This window comes from Haematobia irritans, chromosome 3 (genome assembly GCF_050003625.1).
Source record: "Haematobia irritans isolate KBUSLIRL chromosome 3, ASM5000362v1, whole genome shotgun sequence".
Classification (NCBI taxonomy): Eukaryota; Metazoa; Arthropoda; class Insecta; order Diptera; family Muscidae; genus Haematobia; species Haematobia irritans.
The window spans coordinates 190,415,399-190,443,111 of record NC_134399.1 but is presented as its reverse complement, the minus strand read 5'-3'; the positions used below and the strand labels follow the sequence as shown (position 1 = coordinate 190,443,111).

The 27,713-nt window shown below is 31.9% G+C and overlaps 2 protein-coding genes across 3 annotated transcripts in view; both read right to left on the bottom strand.

Moving 5' to 3' along the window:
* The window catches only part of stnB (stoned B), a 24,492-nt gene extending 553 nt beyond the window's left edge, over positions 1 to 23,939 (bottom strand). Inside the window, exons 1-6 of one of the 2 annotated variants that reach the window (XM_075300840.1) lie at positions 21,734 to 23,939; positions 20,603 to 21,670; positions 20,366 to 20,534; positions 20,059 to 20,310; positions 14,873 to 14,908; positions 7,417 to 7,598 (exon numbers count right to left, since the gene is read on the bottom strand). In XM_075300840.1, coding sequence (XP_075156955.1) covers positions 7,417 to 7,598; positions 14,873 to 14,908; positions 20,059 to 20,310; positions 20,366 to 20,534; positions 20,603 to 21,670; positions 21,734 to 23,795 — 3,769 coding nt within the window. In that variant the 5' untranslated portion in view covers positions 23,796 to 23,939. The remainder of the gene's footprint in view (positions 1 to 7,416; positions 7,599 to 14,872; positions 14,909 to 20,058; positions 20,311 to 20,365; positions 20,535 to 20,602; positions 21,671 to 21,733) is intronic. The other variant, XM_075300841.1, reaches the window with a different exon arrangement.
* On the bottom strand, positions 23,833 to 27,713 carry stnA (stoned A). Its single transcript, XM_075300842.1, has 3 exons — positions 27,563 to 27,713; positions 25,030 to 26,350; positions 23,833 to 24,968 (listed from the first exon to the last, which is right to left on the bottom strand). The coding sequence occupies exons 2-3, from the start codon at positions 26,318 to 26,320 to the stop codon at positions 23,833 to 23,835; spliced, it is 2,427 nt and encodes an 808-aa protein (XP_075156957.1). The 5' UTR covers positions 26,321 to 26,350; positions 27,563 to 27,713.

Genomic DNA, 27,713 nt, shown 5'->3' with positions numbered 1-27,713 from the left:
GTAATAAAAATGAGTTATGTCGGTTCGATATCATTACAGGCGATTTTTAGGCTCAAATTATTCTAAATATTATTACAATTACAGTGAAACCTCTGAAAGGTGAACACCCATGATCGCCTAAATTTTGACCAGCTTTGAGAGGTTTCCAGGTTTGAGAGATTAAATTTTATGTATTAATATAGCAAAGGTTCCCAGACAACTGTCCATGTTTGGGAGGTGTCCGATTTTCAGAGTGTTCAAGTTTGAAAGGTTTCACTGTATTACAATTGGACAATGGCGAAATTGGATTTTATTTATTTATTTTTTTTAATTTGTGAAGTACATGTTTCAACACTGGCGAAAGTGCATTTTCAAGGCCTATATTATAGATCTGCGTGAGAGTATTGGATCCACGGTTGCCACAGTTGGTAGAATTCTACCCAAAGTGGTAGATTTTATAGTGTTTGGTAAAATTGTTAAAGTTCTTGATGTTTCGGTAGATTTTGCAAAATCTTTCTCTCCAAATAAGAGGTACAATTTTCTATAAAAATAATATTTTCAGAAAATTGTCTATATAAAAAAATCTAGACAAAATATTCTTTAAAAAATATATTTTACAAACATTTCCTATCGAAATAAAATTTTGACAAAATTGTTCTTTATGTGTACACGTCTATGCTTCAAAATCCTTAGTTGAGTGGGTACTCATTTAGGCAACATGTGCATTGAACCCGTGGTAAAGACCGTCTTCGCCGCTACCCACACCCAGCAATAAAAGTATCGAAAAAACGTTCATGTATACATTAATTTCTCATAAGGTAATGGGAAATTTTTTATATAGTATTATTCCTTATACAAAAGAAGTTGCAAAATATACAATTTAGCCAAATACAATTTAGCCAAAAATTTTTTATATAAATAAAATGTTAACAAAATTTTCTACAGATATAAAATTTTTACAAAATTTTCTATAGAAATAAAATTTTTACAAAATTTTCTATAGAAATAAAATTTTGGCAAAATTTTCGATAGAAATAAAATGTTGACAACGTTTTGTACAGAAAATAAATTATAGCAAAATTTTCTACCGAAATAAAATTTTTCGCAAAATATTCTATACAAATAAAATTTTGGCAAAAAATTTCTATGGAAATGAAATTTTAACAAAACTTTCTAGAGACATAAAATTTTGGCAAAATTTAGCAAAATTTTCTATAGAAATAAAATTTTGGCAACATGTTCATATAAAACTTTGGCAAAATTTTCGATAGAAATAAACTTTTGGCAAAATTTTAGATAGAAATAAAATATTGGGAAAATTTTCTATAGAAATAAAATTTTGGCAAAATTTTCGATAGAAATAACATTTTCTATAGAAATACAATTTTAGCAAAATTTTCTATAGATATAAAATTTTGGCAACATTTTCTTTAGAAATAAAATTTTAACACAATATTCTATAGAAATAACATTTTGGTAACATTTTCTATAGAAACCAAATTTTGACAAAATTTTCTACAGAAACAAAATTTTGACAAAATTTTCTATAGAAATAAAATTTTGGCAAAATTTTGTAAAGAAATTAAATTTTGGCAAAATTTTCTATAGAAATAAAATTTTGGCAAAATTTTCGATAGAAGTCAAATATTGGGAAAATTTTCTATAGAAATAAAATTTTGGCAAAATTTTCTATAGAAATAAAATTTTGGCAAAATTTTCGATAGAAATAAAATTTTCTATAGAAATACAATTTTAGCAAAATTTTCTATAGATATAAATTTTTGGCAACATTTTCTATAGAAATAAAATTTTGACACAATTTTCTATAGAAATAAAATTTTGACACAATTTTCTATAGAAACAAGATCTTGAAAAAAAGTTTCTATAAAAACAAAATCTTGACAAAAGTTGCTATAGAAATAAAATTTTGGCACAATTTTCTATAGAAATAGAATTTTGGAAAAATTTTCTATAGAAATACAATTTTGGAAAAATTTTTTATTGACATAAAATTTTGGCAAAATTTTCTATAGATAAAAAATGTTGGCAAAATTATCTATAGATATTTATAGATATCTATAGAAATAAAATTTTGGCAAAATTTTCTATAGAAACAAAATCTTGACAAAAGTTGCTACAGAAATAAAATTTTGGCACAATTTTCTATAGAAATAAAATTTTGGCAAAATTTTTTATTGACATAAAATTTCGGCAAAATTTTCTATAGATAAAAATGTTGGCAAAATTATCTATAGATATACAATTTTGGAAAAATTATCTATAGATATAAAATTTTGGCAAAATTTTCGATAGAAAGAAAATGTTGGCAAAATTTTCAATAGAAATAAAATATTGGGAAAATTTTCTATAGAAATAAAATTTTGGCAAAATTTTCTAGGGAAATAAAATTTTGGCAACATTTTCTATAGATATAAAATTTTGACACAATTTTCTATAAAAATAAAATTTTTGCAACATTTTCTATAGAAATAAAATTTTGGCAAAATTTTTAATTGACATAAAAATTTGGCACAATTTTCTATAGATAAAAAATTTTGGCAAAATTATCTATAGATATCTATAGAAATAAAATTTTGGCAAAATTTTCTATAGAAACAAAATCTTGACAAAATTGCTACAGAAATAAAATTTTGGCACAATTTTCTATAGAAATAGAATTTTGGCAAAATTTTTTATTGACATAAACTTTTGCAAAATTTTCTATAGATAAAAATGTTGGCAAAATTATCTATAGATATAAAATTTTGGAAAAATTATCTATAGATATAAAATTTTGACAAAATTTTCGATAGAAAGAAAATGTTGGCAAAATTTTCAATAGAAATAAAATATTGGGAAAATTTTCTATAGAAATAAAATTTTGACAAAATTTTCTAGAGAAATAAAATTTTGGCAACATTTTCTATAGATATAATATTTTGACACAATTTTCTATAGAAATACAATTTTTGCAACATTTTCTATAGAAACAAAATTTTGACAAAAGTTTCTATAGAAATAAAATTTTGGCAAAATTTTCTATAGAAATAAAATTTTGGCACAATTTTCTATAGAAATAAAATTTTGGCAAAAATAGAAATAAAATGTTGGCACAATTTTCTATAGAAATAAAATTTTAGTAACATTTTCGATAGAAATAAAATTTTGGAAGAAATTTCTATAGAAATAAAATTTTGACAAAATTTTCTATAGATATAAGATTTTGGCAACATTTTCTATAGAAATAAAGTTTTGACACAATTTTCTATAAAAATAAAATTTTGGCAATATTTTCTATAGAAACAAAATTTTGACAAAATTTTCTATAAAAATAATACTTAGGCACAATTTTCTATAGAAATAAAATGTTGGCAAAATTTTCTATAGAAATACAATGTTGACAGAATTTTCTATATATATAAAATTTTTTATGGAAATAAAATTTTAGCAAAATTTTCTATAGATATAAAATTTGGCAAAATTTTCTATAGTAATAAAATTTTAGCAAAATTTTCTATAGTAATAAAATTTTGGCACAATTTTCTATAGAAATAAAATTTTGGCAAAATTTTCGATAGAAATAAAATTTTCTATAGAAATACAATTTTAGCAAAATTTTCTATAGATATAAATTTTTGGCAACATTTTCTATAGAAATAAAATTTTGACACAATTTTCTATAGAAATAAAATTTTGACACAATTTTCTATAGAAACAAGATCTTGAAAAAAAGTTTCTATAGAAACAAAATCTTGACAAAAGTTGCTATAGAAATAAAATTTTGGCACAATTTTCTATAGAAATAGAATTTTGGAAAAATTTTCTATAGAAATACAATTTTGGAAAAATTTTTTATTGACATAAAATTTTGGCAAAATTTTCTATAGATAAAAAATGTTGGCAAAATTATCTATAGATATTTATAGATATCTATAGAAATAAAATTTTGGCAAAATTTTCTATAGAAACAAAATCTTGACAAAAGTTGCTACAGAAATAAAATTTTGGCACAATTTTCTATAGAAATAAAATTTTGGCAAAATTTTTTATTGACATAAAATTTCGGCAAAATTTTCTATAGATAAAAATGTTGGCAAAATTATCTATAGATATACAATTTTGGAAAAATTATCTATAGATATAAAATTTTGGCAAAATTTTCGATAGAAAGAAAATGTTGGCAAAATTTTCAATAGAAATAAAATATTGGGAAAATTTTCTATAGAAATAAAATTTTGGCAAAATTTTCTAGAGAAATAAAATTTTGGCAACATTTTCTATAGATATAAAATTTTGACACAATTTTCTATAAAAATAAAATTTTTGCAACATTTTCTATAGAAATAAAATTTTGGCAAAATTTTTAATTGACATAAAAATTTGGCACAATTTTCTATAGATAAAAAATTTTGGCAAAATTATCTATAGATATCTATAGAAATAAAATTTTGGCAAAATTTTCTATAGAAACAAAATCTTGACAAAATTGCTACAGAAATAAAATTTTGGCACAATTTTCTATAGAAATAGAATTTTGGCAAAATTTTTTATTGACATAAACTTTTGCAAAATTTTCTATAGATAAAAATGTTGGCAAAATTATCTATAGATATAAAATTTTGGAAAAATTATCTATAGATATAAAATTTTGGCAAAATTTTCGATAGAAAGAAAATGTTGGCAAAATTTTCAATAGAAATAAAATATTGGGAAAATTTTCTATAGAAATAAAATTTTGACAAAATTTTCTAGAGAAATAAAATTTTGGCAACATTTTCTATAGATATAATATTTTGACACAATTTTCTATAGAAATACAATTTTTGCAACATTTTCTATAGAAACAAAATTTTGACAAAAGTTTCTATAGAAATAAAATTTTGGCAAAATTTTCTATAGAAATAAAATTTTGGCACAATTTTCTATAGAAATAAAATTTTGGCAAAAATAGAAATAAAATGTTGGCACAATTTTCTATAGAAATAAAATTTTGCCAAAAATAGAAATAAAATTTTAGAAGAAATTTCTATAGAAATAAAATTTTGACAAAATTTTCTATAGATATAAGATTTTGGCAACATTTTCTATAGAAATAAAGTTTTGACACAATTTTCTATAAAAATAAAATTTTGGCAATATTTTCTATAGAAACAAAATTTTGACAAAATTTTCTATAAAAATAATACTTAGGCACAATTTTCTATAGAAATAAAATGTTGGCAAAATTTTCTATAGAAATACAATGTTGACAGAATTTTCTATATATATAAAATTTTTTATGGAAATAAAATTTTCTATAGATATAAAATTTGGCAAAATTTTCTATAGTAATAAAATTTTAGCAAAATTTTCTATAGTGATAAAATTTTGGCACAATTTTCTATAGAAATAAAATTTTGGCAAAATTTTCTATAGAAACAAAATTGTGACAAAATTTTCTATAGAAATAAAATTTTAGCTAAATTTTCTATAGATATAAAATTTTGGCAAAATTTTCTATAGAAACAAAATTTTCTGTAAAAATAAAATGTTGGCAACATTTTGTATAGAAATAAAATGTTGGCAAAATTTTCTATAGAAATAAAATGTTGGCAAAATTTTCTATAGAAATAAAATTTTAGCAAAATTTTCTATAGATAAAAAATTTTGGCAAAATTTTCTATAGATATAAAATTTTGGCAAACATTTTCTAAAAATTCAATATAAACAAGTAAGGAAAGCCTAAAGTATGGCGGGGTCGACTATATTATACCCTGCACCACTTTGTAAATCCACATTTTCAATACTATATCAAATCCGTCAAATGTGTTGGGTGCAATATATAAAGGTTTTTGTCCCAATAATACATTTAAATATCACTCGATTTGGACAGAATTTGATAGACTTTTACAAAATCTATAGACTCAAAATTTAAATTGGCTAATGTACTAGGGTGGAACACAATTTTAGTAAAAAACAAGTAAGGAAAGTCTAAAGTCGGGCGGGGCCGACTATATTATACCCTGCACCACATTGTAGATCTAAATTTTCGATACCATATCACATCCGTCAAATGTGTTGGGGGCTATATAAAGGTTTTCCCAAATACATACATTTCAATATCACTCGATTTGGACAGAATTTGATAGACTTTTACAAAATCTATAGACTCAAAATTTAAGTTGGCTAATGCACTATTGTGGAACACAATTTTAGTAAAAAAATATGGGAAACATTTAAATCTGAAGCAATTTTAAGGAAACTTCGCAAAAGTTTATTTATGATTTATCGCTCGATATATATGTATTAGAAGTTTAGGAAAATTAGAGTCATTTTTACAGCTTTTTGACTAAGCAGTGGCGATTTAACAAGGAAAATGTTGGTATTTTGACCATTTTTGTCGAAATCAGAAAACATATATATGGGAGCTATATCTAAATCTGAACCGATTTCAATCAAATTTGGCACACATGACTATATTACTAATTGTACTCCTAGTGCAAAATTTCAACCAAATTGGGCCAAAACTCTGGCTTCTGGGTCCATATAAGTGTATATCGGACGAAAGATATATATGGGAGCTATATCTAAATCTGAATCGATTTCAACCAAATTTAGCACGCATAGCTACAATGCCAAATCTACTCCCTGTGCAAAATTTCAACCAAATTGGGCCAAAACTCTGGCTTTTAGGACCATATTAGTCCATATCGGGCGAAAGATATATATGGGAGCTATATCTAAATCTGAACCGATTTCAATCAAATTTTGCACACTTGACTGTACTACTAATTGTACTCCTAGTGCAAAATTTCAACCAAATTCGGCCAAAAATTTGGCTTCTGGGGCCATATAAGTCCATATCGGGCGAAAGATATATATGGGAGCTATATCTAAATCTGAACCGATTTCAATCAAATTTTGCACACTTGACTATACGATCAAGTGTTATGTTTGTGCAAAATTTCAAGCAAATCAGGGAAAAACTCTGGCTTCTGGGTCCATATAAGTGCATATCGGGCGAAAGATATATATGGGAGTTATATCTAAATCAGATCCGATTTCTTCCAAAATCAATAGGGTTATATTCTGACCCAAATTAGGAACATGTGCCAAATTTGAAGGCGATTGGACTTAAACTGCGACCTAGACTTTGATCACAAAAATTTGTTCACAGATAGACGGACGGACGGAGGGACATACGGACATGGCTAGATCGACTCAGGAACCCACCCTGAGCATTATTGCCAAAGACACCATCTGTCTTTTTTGCAACACCTTCTGTGTGTTGCAAACATATACACTAACTTATAATACCCTGTTCCACAGTGTGGCGCAGGGTATAAACATTTATATGTATTGCTCTGTCTTTCCTTAATATTACCCTCCAATATAATCCTTAGATTGGTTAGGATCTCTTCTAGTACATTTCCTATTAATATTGATTGTTCCACTTACCTTGTCCCTCCTTTGGCAATCGTGGACAACGCCAAACTATGGCTCTGTGATGATGTTCATATTTCGCTTGGCCAGAGGTTACCTCAATCAATGATTCTTGCAGAGTATCGACGGCACCCAATATTCTTTCAATGCCTTTAATTTTACCTGTACGTCTGTGAGCTGATTTCACCGAACCATATCTGAAAATAAAATATTAATTATAAAAATTATAAATATAAAATATATATAAATTACGAATAAAAAGTAACATAAAAATATTTTGAAACATTTATACAGGCAGAGCCAAAAATAAATTTATACAATTGATAACGATAGAAAAAATAGTATATGAAGAAATTTAATTTGATGCAATAAGCTAAAAAATTTATAGTAAATGGTATGAAATAAAAACTTAACTTTAAAATAATTACAAATATTATACTTATATATATATAAAAATATCTAAATTGAAGATTTCCTTTGCCATAGCTTTTAAATTTTTATTTAATTTAAAGTTGGAAATTTTACAAAAGGATAGAGATATTTGTCATAAAGAATAGAAGTATGTTAAAGGAAGAAAAGTGTTTGCTTTTTGTATTTTGTAAGGCATTTGTGGTCATAAGTCATAAGTTTTGGTTTTACTTGAATTAAATTGTTTTATAGATATTGTTTTCTAAGTAAAATTTGAGCCAAAGTTTGTATAGGGGGCTCTACTGCTATGACAAATCACGGGGTCTATCGATCCTAAACTGAAGAAAAACTGACTCCACGTGGACAAGGAAAAAGTTCTCTTTCACTATGATGACGCCCGACATACACCTTTCGCCTCGACTCCTTCCAAGTGGACTATGAAGTGCTGCCTCATCCCCCGTATTAGATAAATGTGGTCCTGCGTTACATCTTTTTGTTTCCAAACTTACAAAGGACTTACAATGCACATAAATATCAGTCAGGAATTGCCGCCATGGAAGTCTATATTGGAGGATGATATATTCGTAAAACTTTGGAGCATCACGTGGTAAAGTCTATCGAGTTAGAATAGAGACAATGTTGGAGACTAGTTAGTTAGTACACAAAAACAATTCTTATTCAATCACGAATTTAATTGATCCAATTAATTTTTTAATTGAAATGTCTTCAATCACAGAAATGATAGTTTCAATTAAAAAATTAGTTGAAGGTCACTTAAAAAATTAATTGATCCAATTAAAAAATTAACTGATCCAATTAAAAAATTAATTGATACTATTAATTTTTGTGATTAATTTTTGTTTTAATTAAAAAATTTTTTGAATCGATTAAATTTTTAACTGAACATTTTTTAAAACTCAATTAAAATTTTAATTGGAAAATTTTTCGTGAAATTTGTTTCTGCGTAACAATTCTAAAATATTTGTAACTTTCTTATAGACTCAAAATTATGTCGTCCAGAAGGTCGCTTTATCACCACTTTTTTGAGGTGATTGTACCTTTGTGCCACTTTTCATGTTTGCTACTAAAGGCCATACTTTGTGCACTTTTGGCCATATTGTGCCACGTTTTTAATAAATTCCTTTTTTAGTGCAATATTTTTTTTTTTACATTTTCTCCGAATTCCATTGAAATTATGGGCTTAACAGTGCGTTAGCATATAATCGGCCTATAGTCGTTTAGCACATTTTCCTACTCGTATCATAGCTTTTTTGAAGAGGAAATTTCTGCCACACGAAAATATGAAAATTAATTTCTCTGTACTAAGTAAATCGGACTCTTTCCAGAACTGTCTGCTTCAAGGATTAATTTTTCATAAAATATAGACAAACTGATTGTTAGGCTATGTTTTTGTGCACACCTTACGATCAATTTATTGTTAGTCCACTTTTGTGCCACTGAGAATCACTTCAGTATACCCCACAGTATCAGGGGAAGCCCCATTTATATAAGCAGGAACGATTCAGATAGACCCCTAGTTACTTGAGCGGAAGAAAGTAATCCAACTAGGTGCGACAAACTTGATACGGGATCTCCAACAAGATACCAGGGATAAATGGCAAGAACAATAGAGAAACGAGACAAAAGGACCGATGGATGGTCATACAACTATGGCGAGAGAGAAGATGTGGGGAAGTGACATACTACATAACTCAGATGCTCTGTGGCTACGACAACTTTCGAAAGTACATGTACCGTATGGGAAAATCCAACTCAGGCAACTTCATTTACGAAAAGATCACAGATGATGTAGACGGTTGGCATAGCGGCGGAGAAAACGCCCCGAGAAACGTATTCCACAAGATAATGCAAAGTGAAAAGAACTGGAAGGCTGTAAGCCGACTTGCCAAACATGTTGGAGTTTTAGACTGTACGCAGCATTACCCTACCCCTACCCACAAAAAAAAAAATTTTGTGACACTAAAAGTCATACTTTTTACAGTTTTTGTGCCACCTTTTTACCATGCTGTGATATTTTTGTACAGTTTGATTCAGTGATGCCAGGAAGTTTTTTGAAAATTCCCTACGTGGTTCCTAAAAATTCCCTTTTTTCCCCTACGCCCAACATTTTTTTCCCTACATTTTCCCTACGGTACTAAATTCAAACAAATTTGGCAAGAAAATAACAAATATTTTATATTGAATTCAATTTCTTTAAAATTAATGGTCAGGGATTATATCCTTCAATAAAAGGACCAAATGTTCAATAATATGAATATTGACATTTTTATTCGGATTTCGAACATTGCAACATCATTGCTCATTTTTAACACTACCAACATTTTTCTTGTGGACTTTAATGGCCGCGTGTTTCTTCAGGTCAGATTTCTACAATTTACGAACTTTCCACAAGCAATGGTATTTAAAATCGTCATTTTCGACCGCCTCTAACCATCCCTTTAACTCAACACTGAGCCAATTTGGTCAAAAAGGCTATTTTCTAAATTTTGTTGGAATGGTTTTATTTTCTTCACAAGACGACATTTTTCTAAAACATTAAAAACTGTTGTGAATGTATAAGTTGTAAAGTAGTTTTTGAAGATATTCCGGAATAAAAATCCTACATTTACTATTTTTATGTTAGACTGACACCAATGCAGGCCGGCTTAATGTCCAAGTCATTTAAACTAAATATTATTACAATACTTATTCGAGCTTATTGGACAAGTTCTTTTCAGTAATAGTACTAATTCCCTTAATCTTCTTGTCCAATAGGCTCGAATAAGTATTGCAAGTGATCTTTGTATTAGAAAATATTGAGAGGCACCAAGTTGAGGAAGCCATCACCTGTTTATGAACCTTAATCGAAGCGTTCGTTCCTGCAAATGATATCTATTTACGCATTTGTAATTAAACACCAATGCAAAACATCTTTTAACGTTACCGCTGAACTTTTCTAAATAAAATCATTACAATAACATCGTTAACGGTGAATTGCGTATTCCATTCGTTGAAGCTTTGACTACCATATATTTTGGATCTTCAAATATCTGGAATATTAAGGAAAAGTACTCTTCTTGTTGCAAAATGTAGTAAACTCTGGAAATTGGAAAAATTCCCTACATTTGTAGAAAAAAATGAAAAATCTGTCCCTTTTTTCCTACAGATGTAATTTTAGGAAAAAATCCCTACAAAAAAGGATTTTTCCCTACGCATGGCATCACTGGTTTGATCCCGGATCTTTTTGATCGGTGCATTAACATATAATAGAGGTGTGCACGCGAGTAATATTTTGCTCACTCTCATGCACACTCACGACGGAGAAATCTTATTCACGCACACTCAGGCACGATATTTTTTCATAGGACTCACGCATGTTCACGAAAATAAAATTTGTATTCACACGCACGAAAATCTTTTAAATGTCGTGACTTACGTAAAATCTCGTGACTCACGAATAATTTTATGAGTAATTTACCTATAGAACCTGACTAAAAACATGAGTATGATTAAAATCGAGATCGTTATAAAACTAGGATGTCACTACAAATATAAATGAATTCAACTCGAAAGCATTTTATGTTCGTAAGTGGGATTATTTTCGTTAGCGTGATTTTCATAAATTCGTTACTCACGCACACTCACGACAATATCATTTTCGTGATTCACGCTCACGCACGACATTTGATTGGTTAATCACGTTAACGCACACTCACGCCGTTTCTGTTAGTGTAACTCCCGAAAATTTTCGTGTCACGTGCACACCTCTAACGTGCACACCTCTAATCGATATGTGAAAATGGATGAAACATGGCTCCATCACTACACTCCTGAGTCCAATCGACAGTCGGCTGAGTGGACAGCGACCGGTGAACCGTCTCCGAAGCGTGGAAAGACTCAAAAGTCCGCTGGCAAAGTAATGGTCTCTGTTTTTTGGGATGCGCATGGAATAATTTTTATCGATTATCGAAGGTCGAAATCGCGGCAAAACGGCCCCATATGAAGAAGAAAAAAGTGTTGTTCCTCCAAGACAACGCACCGTGCCACAAGTCATTGAGAACGATGGCAAAAATTCATGAATTGGGTTTCGAATTGCTTCCCCACCCACCGTATTCTCCAGATCTGGCCCCCAGCGACTTTTTCTTGCTCTCAGACCTCAAAAGGATGCTCGCAGGGAAAAAAATTGGCTGCAATGAAGAGGTGATCGCCGAATCTGAGGCCTATTTTGAGGCAAAACCGAAGGAGTACTACCAAAATGGTATCAAAAAATTGGAAGGTCGTTATAATCGTTGTATCGCTCTTGAAGGGAACTATGTGTTTTTCTTTGTTAGACCGGGGACTTATCAGCCAACCTGTTATGTTGCGAATGCCACTTTTTGTGCTATTTTTTTTTTTTTGTGTGCGGTTGAAGGCCATACTTTTACACTTTTATGCTACCATTTGGTAATGTTGTGCCATATTTTATTCAATTGTATGATTTTTATTGCATTTATAAATATTATGCCATTTTTTAAATTATTGTGCCACTTTCGAGTGACACTTTTTGTGCCACTTTTCAGTAAGTCTCTTCGTAGTCAACCCCAAAATTTTTCCTTTAAAGAAAAGTGTGCTAATTGTTTGAAATTAGTGTACCACCTATTACTGCGTATGATACTTTTTGTGTCACTTTAAAGTCTCCTCTTAGTAAACCACTTTATGTCACTAAAAATTACTTTCCAAAATCGTGAACGGACGGTAACAAAATGAAACGGAAACGTTCACGCAAAATCACGGTTTCGTCCACGGGCGTTCACGATGTCATGAACGGCTTTTATTTTTCTTTTGCCATATCATGTATGGTGCAGGCAATCCAGGGTCGAGTCATGGTAGCGTTTAGTTAGTGCATATGTTTGTAACACCCAGAAGGAGACGAGATAGGCACATGGTGTCTTTGGCAATAATGCTCAGGGCGGGTCCCTGAGTCGATATAACCATGTCCGTCTGTCCGTCCGTCCGTCTGTCTGTGAACACATTTTTGTGATCAAAGTCTAGCTCGCAATTTAAGTCCAATCGCCTTCAAATTTGGCACATGTTCCTAATTTGGGTCACAATAGAACCCTATTGATTTTGGAAGAAATCGGTTCAGATTTAGATATAGCTATATAGATATAACTTATATGGATCCAGAAGCCAGAGTTTTATGCCGATTTGCTTAAAATTTTGCACGGGGAGTACAATTGGTAGTGTAGTCATGTGTGCCAAATTTGATTGAAATCGGTTCAGATTTAGATATAGCTTCCAAATATATTTTTCGCCCGATAAGGATTTATATGACCCCAAGAAGCCAGAGTTTTGGACCAATTTGATTGAAATTTTGCACTAGGAGTGCAATTAGTAATATAGTCATGTGTGCCAAATTTGGTTGAAATCGGTTCAGATTTATATATAACTCCCATATATATGTTTTTCTGATTTCGACAAAAATGGTCAAAATAACAACATTTTCCTTGTAAAATCGCCACTGCTGAGTCGAAAAGTTGTACAAATGACTCTAATTTTCCTAAACTTCTAATACATATATATCGAGCGATAAATCATAATTAAGCTTTTGCGAAGTTTCCTTAAAATTGCTTCAGATTTAAATGTTTCCCATATTTTTTTTACTAACATTGTGTTCCACCCTAGTGCATTAGCCGATTTAAGTTTTGAGTCTTTTGATTTTGTAGAAGTCTATCAAATTCTATTCAGATCGAGTGATATGTAAATGTATGTATTTGGGACAAACCTTTATATATAGCCCCCAACACATTTGACGGATGTGATATGGTGTCGAAAATGTAGATTAAAAAATTGTGCAGGGTATAATATAATCGGTCCCGCCCGACTTTAAACTTTCCTTACTAGTTTTTTATAAATTTGTAACCATTTTGATTTTAGACCATGAACGCTAATTGTTTTTTTGACAACGCATGATGTCATTTTATCGTTGTCACATTGGCACCGTTTGTTCTCCATTTGACACCCCATGACCTCGGATCTCGTTAAAATTATCGATATGATTAACCTATAAGTTCGATTATATGCTAAAACCGAACTTACAGGTCTGTTTTCTTTTACTACTCGATGCATACTCGATATGAAGGATTAACTATCGATGAAAAACACGTATGCTGATTGTGTGCCACTTTTTTGAAATTACTCCAAAAATCTAAAAGGGGGCTATAAATAAATTTGATCCGATCATTGGCAAAATTGGCAGACCTATTATACTAAAAAATATTTTACTGAATTTCAAAGGACGAATGCAGGTATATAGAATAGTTATTCATTACTAATAACAATGTAGATACTAAGGCCAATATTTTAGTATACACCCACCTTATGATAGATGGTGGATAATGCAACAAATTGGGTGGTCATTTTCGCATTTGAAAAAGCAAGCAATCTCAATCATTGAAGGCTGTAGCTTTATGTTTTACAAAAAGTAATGACAAAATCCTATGATGAATCCCATGATTCGTAGTTTTCATGATCAAATTATGAAAATGAGAAATGGTGGCGACATGGAATTCTTTACTTCATCTGAATAATTTTTGTACTGGAAAAGGTAATGGAAATCGAAATATATATTATATTCCCACCCAAACTACAAAACAATCAAGAGAACCACCCTAATCTACTCAAATTTCAAATAAATTGCTACCGTGCTTTTCTAGGGAGTGCGATTTATGGACTGTTTACATATGGTGGAACAGTATTTCTATCGCCTCTATTGGGAAAATAATATCAACTCATTGGCTGCTATAGCCATATTATTACGCGAATATAGTATACAAATCTAAAAAAAATAAAAAAAACATTTTTTTATTTGATATCAGGAATCCAAAAATGTGACTGTTGTCATAAGTAGGGATTATATTTTGTAATGCTTTTAAGATTTGGAAATAGATTGATCGAAATTGGGTTCAATGAATTCTACTAGACAATCTTAACGGGAAATCTCTTGAAATTAGATTTTTTTTATTTTAATTTTAATTATTGAATCAATTTCCTATGAAGGAAAGTAGTTTTGAAAAAATATTACCTTGAATTCATATTTGGCCACGATGACGTTGAAATACTATGCATAGGGCGAGAAAATTGAAGAAAAATTTGTGATTACCTAATTATGTATGTATATGTATGTATTAATGTTTTAATGCTTGTATTAATGTTATTGTAATTTTTAGTATCTATAGTTTTGTATTGTTATAGAAAAAGATAGATAGTTGAAAGATACATATATAGACGTAAACCAAAACTAGATCGCAAATTTAAAAAACAAAATTTTTTAAAATATTTTTATAAATTATTATATTGTATATTATAGAAATAATAATATAAGATAACATAAAATCTTATATGTAGGAATTATATTATATTAACGGCCATTTTCATGTAGCTCCGTTAGGCTTTAACTGACAGTTAACAGAAAGAAAAATGAAAATATCTTTTCTCCGGTTAACTTTAACTGAAAAATTTTCAGCAGTTATGTTTCTAACTGGCATATGGAATATATACGCAAGATGGCAGATGTGTAGATATCACGGTTTAAAAGTTCGTTACCTAACGTAGCACTAACGGTGCTTCATGAAAATGGGGGTAAATCATTTATATGTCTACTACTACATCTGTTAAGAAATAATAGTTTCAAAAATATAGTACGAAAATGGATGTCAAAAATGTTAATACAAAATTTTTGTTATATCGCAGTAAGGCAATAGTTTTAGCACTCATCTGGCGAATAGACTGATTTAATTATGAACTCAATTATATATTAATTAATAAAATCCTCATTTATTTTGTCTACATTTCGATGTTTAGAATTACATCGAAATGTTTCGTACACCGTAAAAAGTCCGTAGTTAAACTAATACAAAATTTAACTTGTTTTTGTCATTTGTCATTTGGTCATAATTTGTTAACCTGACCCCTATTAACTTAAATCTTGGTAATATAGTTCTCATGAATTAGAAGTTCAAACTAAAATTGTATTAAAGTCCAATTATATATTAATTAATAAAATCCTCATTTATTTTGTCTACATTTCGATGTTTAGAATTACATCGAAATGTTTCGTACACCGTAAAAAGTCCGTAGTTAAACTAATACAAAATTTAACTTGTTTTTGTCATTTGTCATTTGGTCATAATTTGTTAACCTGACCCCTATTAACTTAAATCTTGGTAATATAGTTCTCATGAATTAGAAGTTCAAACTAAAATTGTGTTAAAGTCCAAGAGTATATCTATTTTTTCGTAGAAAAAAAAATAAATTTTTGCGATTCCGAATATCGGAACATGGGGGTTTATTGCTTTTCGAATATCGGAACATGGGGGTTTATTGCTTTCACAGCTTGTCAAAATTTTATTTCTATAGAACATGTTGTCAAAATCTTTTATCTATGGACAATTTTGTCTAAATTTTATTTCTTTGGAAAATGTTGTCAAAATTTCATCTGGCGAATAGACCGATTTAATTATGAACTCAATTTTATATTAATTTTATAAATTCCTCATTTATTAGGTCTATGTGTACGAAATGTTTCGTACACCGAAAAGAATCAGTAGTTAAACAAACGCTAAATCTAACTTATTTTTATTACAAAAAATTATTTGTTTGTAGTAAAACTTATTATTATTTTTCGAAATTTTCCACAGCGTGTCAAAATTTTATATCTCTAGAAAATTTTATTTCTATAGAAAATTTTGTCAACATTTTATTTCTATAGAAAGTTTTGTAAATATTTTATTTCTATGGAAAATTTTGTCAAAATTTAATTTCTATGGAAAATTGTATCAAAATTTTGTTTCTATGGAAAATTGTATCAAAATTTTGTTTCTATGGCAACATTTGTCAAAATTTTATTTTTCTAGAAAAATTTTTGAACATTTTATTTCTATAAAAAATTTTGTCAACATTTTATTTTTATAGAAAATTTTGTAATAATTTTATTTCTATAGAAAATTTTGTCAACATTTTATTTCTATAGAAAGTTCTGTCAAAATTTTATTTCTATGGAAAATTTTGTCAAAATTTAATTTCTATGGAAAATTGTATCAAAATTTTGTTTCTATGTAAAATTTTGTCAAAATTTTATTTCTCTAGAAATTTTTTTCAACATTTTATTTCTATAAAAAATTTTGTCAACATTTTATTTTTATAGAAAATTTTGTCAAAACTTTATTTCTATAGAAAATTTTGTCAACATTTTATTTCTATAGAAAATTTTGTCAAAATTTTATTTCTATAGAAAATTTTGTCAAAATTTTATTTCTATAGAAAATTTTGTCAACATTTTATTTCTATAGAAAACTCTGCCAAAATTTTATTTCTATGGAAAATTGTATAAAAATTTTGTTTCTATGGAAAATTTTGTCAAAATTTTATTTCTCTAGAAAATTTTTTAAATATTTTATTCCTATAAAAAATTTTGTCAACATTTTATTTCTATGGAAAATTTTGTCAAAATTTTATTTCTTTGGAAAATTTTGTCAACATTTTGTTTCTATGGAAAATTTTGTCAAAATTTTAATTTCCATGGAAAATTTTGTCAAAGTTTTATTTTTATGGATAATTTTGTCAAAATTTTATTTCCATGCACGTTTCTATGCGATGTTTGGTGAAAATATCGAAATTTAGACAAAATAAATTTCGATATTTTCACCAAACATCGAATTTTGCTCAACATTAAAAAACGAATTAACGGTCGACAAAACGATTAACATCCCATTCTCGTTACCTTTCAAAGGTGACTTTTTGTTGTTTTTAAAAATAACGATTTTGGTCCATTAGTCGATTTTGCGTAGTATCAAAAGTCTATTTGTCGAGCATGCTCAAAATCATAAATCTACTTGACTTTTTGTTGTTTTTAAAAATAACGATTTTGGTCCATTAGTCGATTTTGCGTAGTATCAAAAGTCTATTAGTCGAGCATGCTCAAAATCATAAATCTACTTGAACTGATTTTGAAAAACATAAAATGGTGATTTTTGAAAATATTCTATAGAAATAAAATTTTGAAAATATTTTCTATAGCAATAAAATTTTGAAAAAATTTTCTATATAAATAAAATTTTGACAAAATTTTCTACGGAAATAAAATTTTGACAAAATTTTCTATAGAAATAAAATTTTGACAAAATTTTCTGTGGATAAAAAATATTGACAAAACTTTCTAAAAAAATAAAATTTTGGAAGAACTGTGTATAGAAATAAAATTTAAAAAAATCTATATAAATAAAAATTTCTATAGACATATTATTTTGATTTTCTATGGAAATAAAATTTTGACAAAATTTTCTATGGAAATAAAATTTTGACAAAATTTTCTATAGAAATAAAATTTTGACAAAATTTTCTGTGGATAAAAAATATTGACAAAACTTTCTAAAAAAATAAAATTTTGGAAGAACTGTGTATAGAAATAAAATTTAAAAAAATCTATATAAATAAAATTGTTCTATAGAAATAAAATTTTGGCAAAATTTTCTATAGAAATAAAACTTTGACAAAACTTTCTAAAAAAATAAAATTTTGGAAGAACTGTGTATAGAAAGAAAATTTAAAAAAATCTATATAAATAAAATTTTCTATAGACATATTATTTTGATTTTCTATGGAAATAAAATTTTGACAAATTTTCTATGGAAATAAAATTTTGACAAAATTTTCTATAGAAATAACATTTTGACAAAATTTTCTGTGGATAAAATATATTGACAAAACTTTCTAAAAAAATAAAATTTTGGAAGATTTGTGTATAGAAATAAAATTAAAAAAAAAATATCTATATAAATAAAATTTTCTATAGACATATTATTTTGAAAAAAATGTTCTATAGAAATAAAATTTTGACAATATTTTCTATAGAAATAAAATTTTTACAAAATTTTCTATAGAAATAAAATTTTGACAAAATTTTCTAAAGAAATAAAATTTTGGCAGCATTGTGTATAGAAATAAAATTTAAAAAAAAATCTATAGAAATCAAATGTTGGCAAAATTTTCTATAGAAATAAAACTTTGACAAAATTTTCTATAGAAATAAATTTTTGACAAAATTTTCTATAGAAATAAGTAAGTGAGTGTAAACTTAAAAGCAGTGGCGAGCCAGTCACTTTGTCTTATTAAAAATTTAATTTCCCTGAAGACGGACAACGATGGTGTTCGAAATATTGGAAAGAATTAAAAATAAAACACTATAAAAAACTAAGATTTTATTTTGTTTTATTACAACAAGCCGTACAAACTCTACAAATAGAAATACAATTTTGCAAATTTTTCTGTAGAAATAAAATTTTGACAAAACTTTCTAAAGAAATAAAATCTTGGCAGCATTGTGTATAGAAATAAAATTAAAAGAAAATCTGTAGAAATAAATTTTTGACAAAATTTTCTATAGAAATAAAATTTTAGCAAAATTTTCTATAGAAATAAAATTTTTACAAAATTTTCTGTAGAAATAAATTTTTGACAAAATTTTCTATAGAATTGAAATTTTGCAAATTTTTCTGTAGAAATGAAATTTTGACAAATATTTCTATAGAAAAAAATTGACAGAATATTCTATGGAAATAAAATTTTGACAATATTTTCTATAGAAATATAGTTCACCAATGTGGTATCACAATGGACTGAATAGTCTATGTGAGCCTGATACATCGGGCTGCCACCTAACCTAACCTACCCTTCTATAGAAATAAATTTTTTGCAAAATCTGATTTTTTGTTTGGTAGATTTTTGTTAAAGCTTTCTCCAAATTTTAGTAGAAAATTCTTGGCTCGAGTAGCAACCGTGCATGCTAATCATTGCATTTCCAATTTCAAAATTACTAAACAACAATTTCAAAATTTTGAAGCAAAAAAAAATACGGACTCAAAAAGTGAAATCGAAAGACTCATATATGGTATACAGGTTCCCATTTGTACAGGGCATACAAAATTGGACTAAAATCGGACATATTACCCCCCAACTAGATTAAGAGAGAAATTACTTTAAAACTTCTCTTAGCAACTATTATTGTTTTCGAAATCCTACGTAGAATGTATAAAAAACGAAACAACCAAAATTATACCCAAAGATAAAATACAATTTTCCAATCATAGACCCAAAAAACATAAATAGCAACCTTCCTATAAATATTAATCGCTGTTAACCGCATAATAAATAAGGTCTCACACTTACATTCCCCACAATGATCAATCAATTTTCTTTCTTCTTTGAATTTACCTGAAATGTTTTTCCACACGGAATAGATAGATCCAACATTCCGGTATGGGGAAACGTACAGAAACATCTTCACAAGGTATTTGACCTAGTTTACGTGAAGTAAAACCGGGTACTAATATATCAGCACGTAATTCCACTTTATTGCCCGTAACAATCCATTGGGCTTTGAGTTGTAAAGGAAGTTCACGATTTTTAGGCGGTCTGACGCGGAAGCGCAGCAATTCTATATAGTTTGCATCAGGAGGTTGGAATCTGAAAACAAAGATTGTTCAAAGAAGTCTCTTGGATCTATGTGAAATATACGTACCTTATAAGTCTGGATTTTTCATATTCATCCTGGCATACCACACTATGAAATTCAACAGCTTCTAGACGAATCCATTCCTCGGTGGCTACTGGGATGATATCATGACGACCAACAACCTCTTTACCCTGACGCCACATGTCGTTGACACCCAATTCAATCATGGGCATACCTAAGAAGATTACCAAATCGAAGGATGAATCGAGATCCTCATTATCATCATGATCATTATCAACTTACCCGTTAGGAAAGCCAAAAAGAATACTCTCACACGAGCAATTTGTTTCAATATTTTTCCCTCAAAATCTTGCTCCACAACGATTTCATCGACAGCGGTGACCTGTACCTCCTCCATTTTGTAGGTCAAGGCTCTTTCCCTTAGGGCAGGCAAACGGAATAAGGCCTCCTCGATACATATCGAAAACTGTTTCATATCCTCATAGTTCATTGAGCCAACCTTAAAGAGCTGCGATGATTGTGGGGCATGTTCGACTGGCAATCCCAATTTCTTAAGATCACTTCCGAATTCTTTGACGCCCTCGTAGTCTCCTGCTATGGCATATTGTGCAAATTTTGTGAGCTTATTCGTTATACGTTCGGCTTTTGTCACCTGGCCGGGTCTCACACCAGGCCTTTCCTTGTAGAATATATACTGGAGTTTCATTGTGAATATTTTACCAAATTGGTCATATTGCTGGGCCCCAATTTCGGAAACGGAATATGATGGCTGCAGGGGCAATTCCTGGAATGGCTGTTTATCGGTTGCTTGATTGAGCAATTGTACCACAGGTATATCGTTTTGTATAACCAGACGCACGAAAATCTTCTTCCAAAACCTTTGGCCAGTGATTTTCTTTTTATTTGGCTGCCGCAATTGCATTTCCCAGCCGGGTCCAACATAATGCAGACGTGGGAACTCTTCGAGTGGCTGTGAGACATCCTCATCGAAGAGCGGTGTTTGTGGCGTATCTTGGGAGTCTGTGCGTTTTAGTGTGGGATCTACTTCGCCGGCTCCAGGGAAACCGGGATCTTCGAAAGGATTTACAGCTGTGGAATCTTCATCGTGTTGACCTGCGGGAATACCTCTTGTGGGAGGTGGAGGAGCCAAATGGGGAGCTACGGTACTTGCTCCCTCAGTTTTGGGTCGAATAACAACATTAAAATCTTTTTCCACTGATTCAACCGATTCAGAACGTATGGGAGCCTTCATAGCATAGAATTCATCATCTTCACCTCCAAAGCCATCTGCGGAGTCGCCAAAGGCATCTACTCCCGATTTAGGAGTACCAAAGGCGCTATCACCCCAAGCTGAAAGAAAAATACGATTAGACCCCAATAATTTCTATATGAAATTTTTATATGTTTTCTCACCATCTGCTGTTGTAGGTGTTACTGCTCCAGATCCCGCTCCTCCTCCAAAGCCATCCAAAATACTAATGTTATCCTTTTTCACCGATTCAAATTTAGCAGCAAAAGCATCAAACTCATCAGGTTCGGCAAATATATTCGTTCCATAGGATTGTGTTGGCTCAACTTCAGGTTCGGGATCTGCTGCAAATATATTTATAGCTGCCGCAGGAATTGAAGCAGTATCAGCCATAGAGGTGAATATATTTTCAGCCATAGATGTAGTTACAGTATCAGCCATAGAGGTGAATATATTCTCTGCTGCTGTGACGGCGGCATCATCTGCCATGGAGGTGAATATATTTTCCGCCATACTTACTGGTGCATTGTCGGCCATGGAGGTGAATATATTTTCAGCTGCCGTTGTTGTATCAGCCATAGAGGTGAATATATTTTCAGCTGCCGTTGTTGTTGCAGCCATAGTGGTGAATATATTTGCTTCAACTGCAGCATCATCATCAGCAGCAAATATATTCGTAACCGTTCCGGCTGGAGGAAAGGTTTCTTCTTCCTCATCAGGACTGGCAAATGGATTTGCCGATCCCGTACCACTGGGTGGAGCAAAATCCAAGCCCGTATCCATTTCTTCAACGGCCGATTCTTTGGTTTCGAAATGCAATTCGGACTCTCCAAAATCGACACCCGATTCATCGGCTGCTGTATTTGTTTGTGCCGATTCTGTGGGAGGACTTTGATCTGACTCTGTGGTTTTAGGTACTATTGATCTATCCTCGTCTTCATCTTCAGCTGGGGGTGTGGGCTCAGTTTCAATTACCATAACAGGCACATCTCTTAGAGGCTCCACTTTAGGTTGACGGTCATCATCAGTATCTACGGGTGCGGGTTCATCATCGGTTTTCGAAGGCTGTGTCTGTGGTTCCATTTCTTCTTCATCGTCGGATCGTGGCAAATCCTCAACTGTTGTTATTTCTATATCTGGAGTAGGAGCTCGTTGTTTATTGCTCAGTTCTTGTGGGGCAATACGATTGGCATTTGCCTGATGTGCCTGGGCAGATTGGGGTTCTGATGTTATGTTATGCGTGCTATCATCGGGTCGTGTCAAAACGGAATTGAAAATGGGATCCTCTATGGTTTCTGTTGATTCCACTTCGGGTTCTGCGGCAGATGGATCTAATTGTAAATCGTCACTTAGCAGATCTGGTTTGGCCACTGGTTGTGAAGGCTTATCAAATAAGCTCAAAATGTCCTCCTTGGTCTTTGGAGGTGGAGGTTTGGGTGGTGGAGCTGTGCCAAACATAAATAGATCATCGGATTCTGATGTTGGAACTGCAGCTTCTGTAGCCACAGTCTCATTTTGAGCTAATACAGCAGGCGGTGCAGGTCTTGGCGGAGGTGGAGGATGTGGCTGTTGCCCCGGCATACTGGGTGGTGTTGGTCGAGGAGGAGCAGGTCTAGGTGGTGGAGGTCTAGGAGGTTGTTGCTTGATTGGTGGAGGTACCGGAGAAGTACCTTGAATATTGGGTAAACCAGTTGGCACTCCGAAGGGATTATCTGTTACGGCATTCGCTGAAGATCCACTATCGGAACAGTCCAGAAGATCAGCCAAACCACTATCGGGTGTAGGACTAGGTGAGTGTAAATCCCTCATTGAGACAGGACTAGGCGATCGCGTCGCCGGAATACGTCCCAATAATTCTGAACTCGTCTCATCCATTTGATTGGATACTGTGTTGATAAGCTCCTGAGTTTGTGGAGGCACTGGTCTAGGTGGTGGACCCTTTTTGGTATCATCATCCTCTTCAGCAGTAGATTTAATGCTAAGAACATCATCTTCTGCTTCTATAGTGGTACCAAAAAAGCTCATTGCTGGATCAATGTCAGCCACATGGGCTTCGCCTTCTGCCTCTGCATCATCGCCAAAAGCGAAGGGATTTACTGCCGAATCAGCAGCGAATGGATTATCTTCTCCCCCATCTGTACTTGCCGATTGTATGAGGAATGGATTAACTGTGGCATCATCTCCCACACCTCCAATATCATCATCCATTAAGAAGGGATTAGCCATTTTGCTTTAGTGTACGGTTTTCTTGGTCCTCTGAAATTTACTTCTCTATAAGTTCACTTTCTAAAAGTTTAATTTCTGTTTCTCCTGGTTGTAAATTCTCAGCAATAGAAGTGTCAAAGGGATCAATCTCCTGAGGTACAACTATTTGCTTATGCGGTAGTTGAGGTGTAAGAACCTTATCACCCAATCCCAATTCCTGAGCGTCGGTTTGTGTATCAAGCACTCCCGTTGGTGTATTTGATTTTCGTTCGGGCAAGAATTCGTTTTCCAAAAGTTTGAGTTCCGCTTGACCGGGTTGGATATTAGCTGCAATAGAAGTATCGAAAGGATCTACGTACTCGTCGTCGGGTAAATCCTTACTCTCCTGAGCTGGGGTTAAAACCTTTATGGCAATATCTTCCTTTACTGCAAGGAGATCCTCAGCAGGTACTGGTGTGGGAGGTGCCCTTGGATCAAAATCTGGATCCGAAATACTATGTTTGAGTGTAGGATTCGATAGAAGATCGTTTTCTAAGTGTTTTAACTCAACCTCTGTTGGTTTGGCCTCGGGTACGTATGAGGTATCGAATGGATCTTCTGACTGATGTTCACTAAACGACTCCTCAGATGGGGCGTAGTAGGGCGTGAGGGGCTTTTTGTTGTTGCCAGCACCTTCTGCGGCACCCAATAAATCTTGGTTGGGCACCAAAAAGCCAACCGCTTTGTTTTTCAAACTTAAACTTAATGAAGATTTCCGTCTAACGGGATCGAATTCTTCCTCGGGATTTGTTTGTATTGCTGGAGGTCTTGGTGGTGGTTCTGCTGCGGGTTTAGCAGGTTCTTCGTCTGCCCTAGGATCAAAGTCTGGATCACTTAACGATTGTTTTAAGGTGGTTTTCGAAGCCTTTATAATAACTCCAGCTACTGAGGTGTCAAATGGATCAAAGTCTTCTGATTCAACCTTCTCCAAAAGTTTAGCAACGACTGGTGGTAGTGGTGGTCGAGGTGGTGGGCCTGCCTTCTCTTCAGCTCTAGGATCAAAATCGTCGTCTTCCTCTAGGACTGTAGTTTTCTTGATTACAACTTCGGCGTAATTGGTATTGAAAGGATCGTCGTCCTGATTATCGTCTTCGTCGTCACTTATATAAATCGCTCCTGGAACAAGATCTGGTGGTGGTGGACGTTTAGGTTTTCCTGAAGAAGAAGAGCATTCTAATAAGGAGCATCAAATACAAATTCACTTTCTGTTACTCACCTGATTCTTCTGGTAATTGCTCAAACTCAGCCCAATCGGCTGCTGCAAGTTCTGTTAGCACCTCCGCTGGCGGAAGTGGTATTTCCTTGATAACTGTAACTTCTTCCTTTTTATTTAGAGATTCTGCGGCTAATTCAGCAAACTCGTCGTCTTCAGGATCCTTGAGAGTATCAAATTCTGAAAGATCGGGTAAAGCCGGCTCAGCTTCAGCCTCGTCTTCTGCGTCCGATGGGGGTTTCTCGGGTTGTATAAAATTCAAATGCAAGGAAACGCTTAAATCAATAGGAGCATCTGGAACATCATCCAAAAGTTCGTCCAAAAGATTTATCTGTGGCTCGGGAGCAATTAAATCCTCTTCATCAGCATCGGCTAGATCAACCGATTCGCTGAGCAAGAGATTTTTAATTCCCTTGCGTAATTTACGCTTGGGTTTGGCAAGTTCTAAGGCCTTCTCTCGTTCTACACGCCCCGATAATACTTCAACAGCTGCCCCAAGACTAACGAGTTTCTTGTTACCCTTGGCCTTATCGGCTCCTACAATAACCTTTTCAGCGTAGGCAGTATCAAAGGGATCGGGACCGTCGTCAAAGTCTAGAACAGGAGAATCGGGTACAACAGCTAGTTGGATTTCTCCACTGGTAATGGCATCGACGTATTCGGTAACGAATATGTCATCAACCTCAGCCTCGTCTTCACCTTCCGATTCGGAAAGTTCAACTACAGCCTCGGCAAGTTTATCACGTTGAGCCTCTAATTCAGCAGCCTTTCGTTTTTCCTCCTCTAAACGTTCAGCCTCACGACGAGCAGCCTCCTCCTCTTCTTGACGTTTCTTTTCGGCGGCTGAGGGAAGACGTTGATAGAATGATTCCTTTTTGATGTGATCTAATTCGTCTTGGGTCTTATGAAGGACTGTATCAACCTTGGATGTAAGGGCCTTAAATTTAGCCCACTCGTCGTCTTCTGAGCTTTTTGCAGCCTGCGAACCGTTCGCTTGACCAGCTTCTTCCTGGCTTGTAGTGCTATTCGCTGATGCTCCTTCAGCTGAAGTCGATGTGGTGTTGACTTGCGCAAACTCAGAGGTCGAAGCAGTATTGGATGTTGTAGCTGTTGGTGCTAAACCTTCAACATCGGATGCTGCATCTGATTCGCCAGCATCTGATTTAGCAGCAGCAGCTTCCTGCTTGGCCTTTAGTTGGCGTTTATACTCTGCTAGTTCTTCTTCTGTGAAAAGCTCTTGATCCTTTTTGGACTTCTTCTTTTTCTTTTTTAAACCTTTGGGTAATTTAAGCATTCTCTAATTGAGGAGACATCGAAAAACGGTCTATAGTTGGGGGGGTGGGAGAAGGTGGAGAATAAACATAAAAGGAAAAAGAGAATAGAAAATTATCAAGGATATAAAGTGGTCTTAATAGTTCAATATAACGAACATACTAGATATAAAAAAAGCTGATATGATTTGCATTGCTATGCATTTAATTGAGGGGTTACATTCATTTCTTATTATGGGAACAAAGGATAATTACGAAGACTTCTAGACAGTCTTGAGTGGGGTACGGACACACAATGTGATGGTGAAAGGAAGTTTTGAGGGTTTTATTTTTAGCCAACTCACCAAAAGCGATTGTCAATACAAACCATAAAATACCGTTACACACATGCCAAACCAATAATCTTCCTTCTATTTACTTGCTTAGCACTCTCTCTTCCTTGTTCTCCATCCCTGCACCGACACTTTTTTTCTAAAAGCAATGATGATTTGTAAACAATAAATTCACCTCTCACATAAATTCACCCTGGTGATTTGGTGGTGAGGTATTTTTCTATTACTTTAACATGTGTTTTTGAAATTATCCATACAATCTTGTTCTCTTTCTCTCTCTCCTCATTTATTAGATACTCAACACATCGACCTCGCTTGCCATCACCACTACATTCATCATTGCCTTTAGCTGGGGTGCTTTAACGTCACATGCTGAGATGACTGTGCCATTCTAATAAACAAAAATACAATATACCGCTACTTCGATAGTAAGCAAAAATGAAGGTAACGGTAGGGTCGAAGAGAGTGTTAATGCGAAATTCAGAGCGAGAGAGCAATTCAAACGAAAACGAATGCAAAAAGTACGCAGCTACAAAAAAGCACACTCTCGCTCTTAACTACTACGGCGATGTTACAGCAGCAGCACCAGCAGATACAGGAAAATCTATATTCGTTCGCACACACAGATATGAAATGGGGAAAAATCGATTTTTTACACTTTCCAACTATCCACTACGAATTTTTATGAAATAATTTTTTCCTTTTTATTTGGCTATCAATTATTATTCAATAGGCAAAAAATTTGTAACTAAGCATCTTTCGAAATAGATTTTTCCCATAATTTCTTAGTGTTTGTTCATAGGAATTTGAGAGGAAATAAAAAAAAATTCAAAAAAATGTCCATGGCCAGAAATTGAATGGCCTTAAAAAATCTTATCAAGAAATTTGTTGATATTTTCTTGCTTTTCTGGCTCAAAAAACTATCCAACTTACGTCTCTCTTTGTATTTAATAATAAAAAGTCACTAAATTTTCCCCAAATTTTATTCACTTTACAATTTTTTCCAAATAATTTTATACTTTTCTTTTACATTCTTTTTTTTTTTTTCTTTGCATCTACAACACACTTTGGTTACGTATCACGT

Bases quoted from the DNA above. Each gene is read 5' to 3' on its own strand.
- stnA (XM_075300842.1), bottom strand. From the start codon at position 26,320: ATGCTTAAATTACCCAAAGGTTTAAAAAAGAAAAAGAAGAAGTCCAAA. The intron at 24,969-25,029 runs GTGAGTAACAGA...CTTCTTCTTCAG, and splicing joins GCAATTACCAGAAGAATCAG to GAAAACCTAAACGTCCACCA.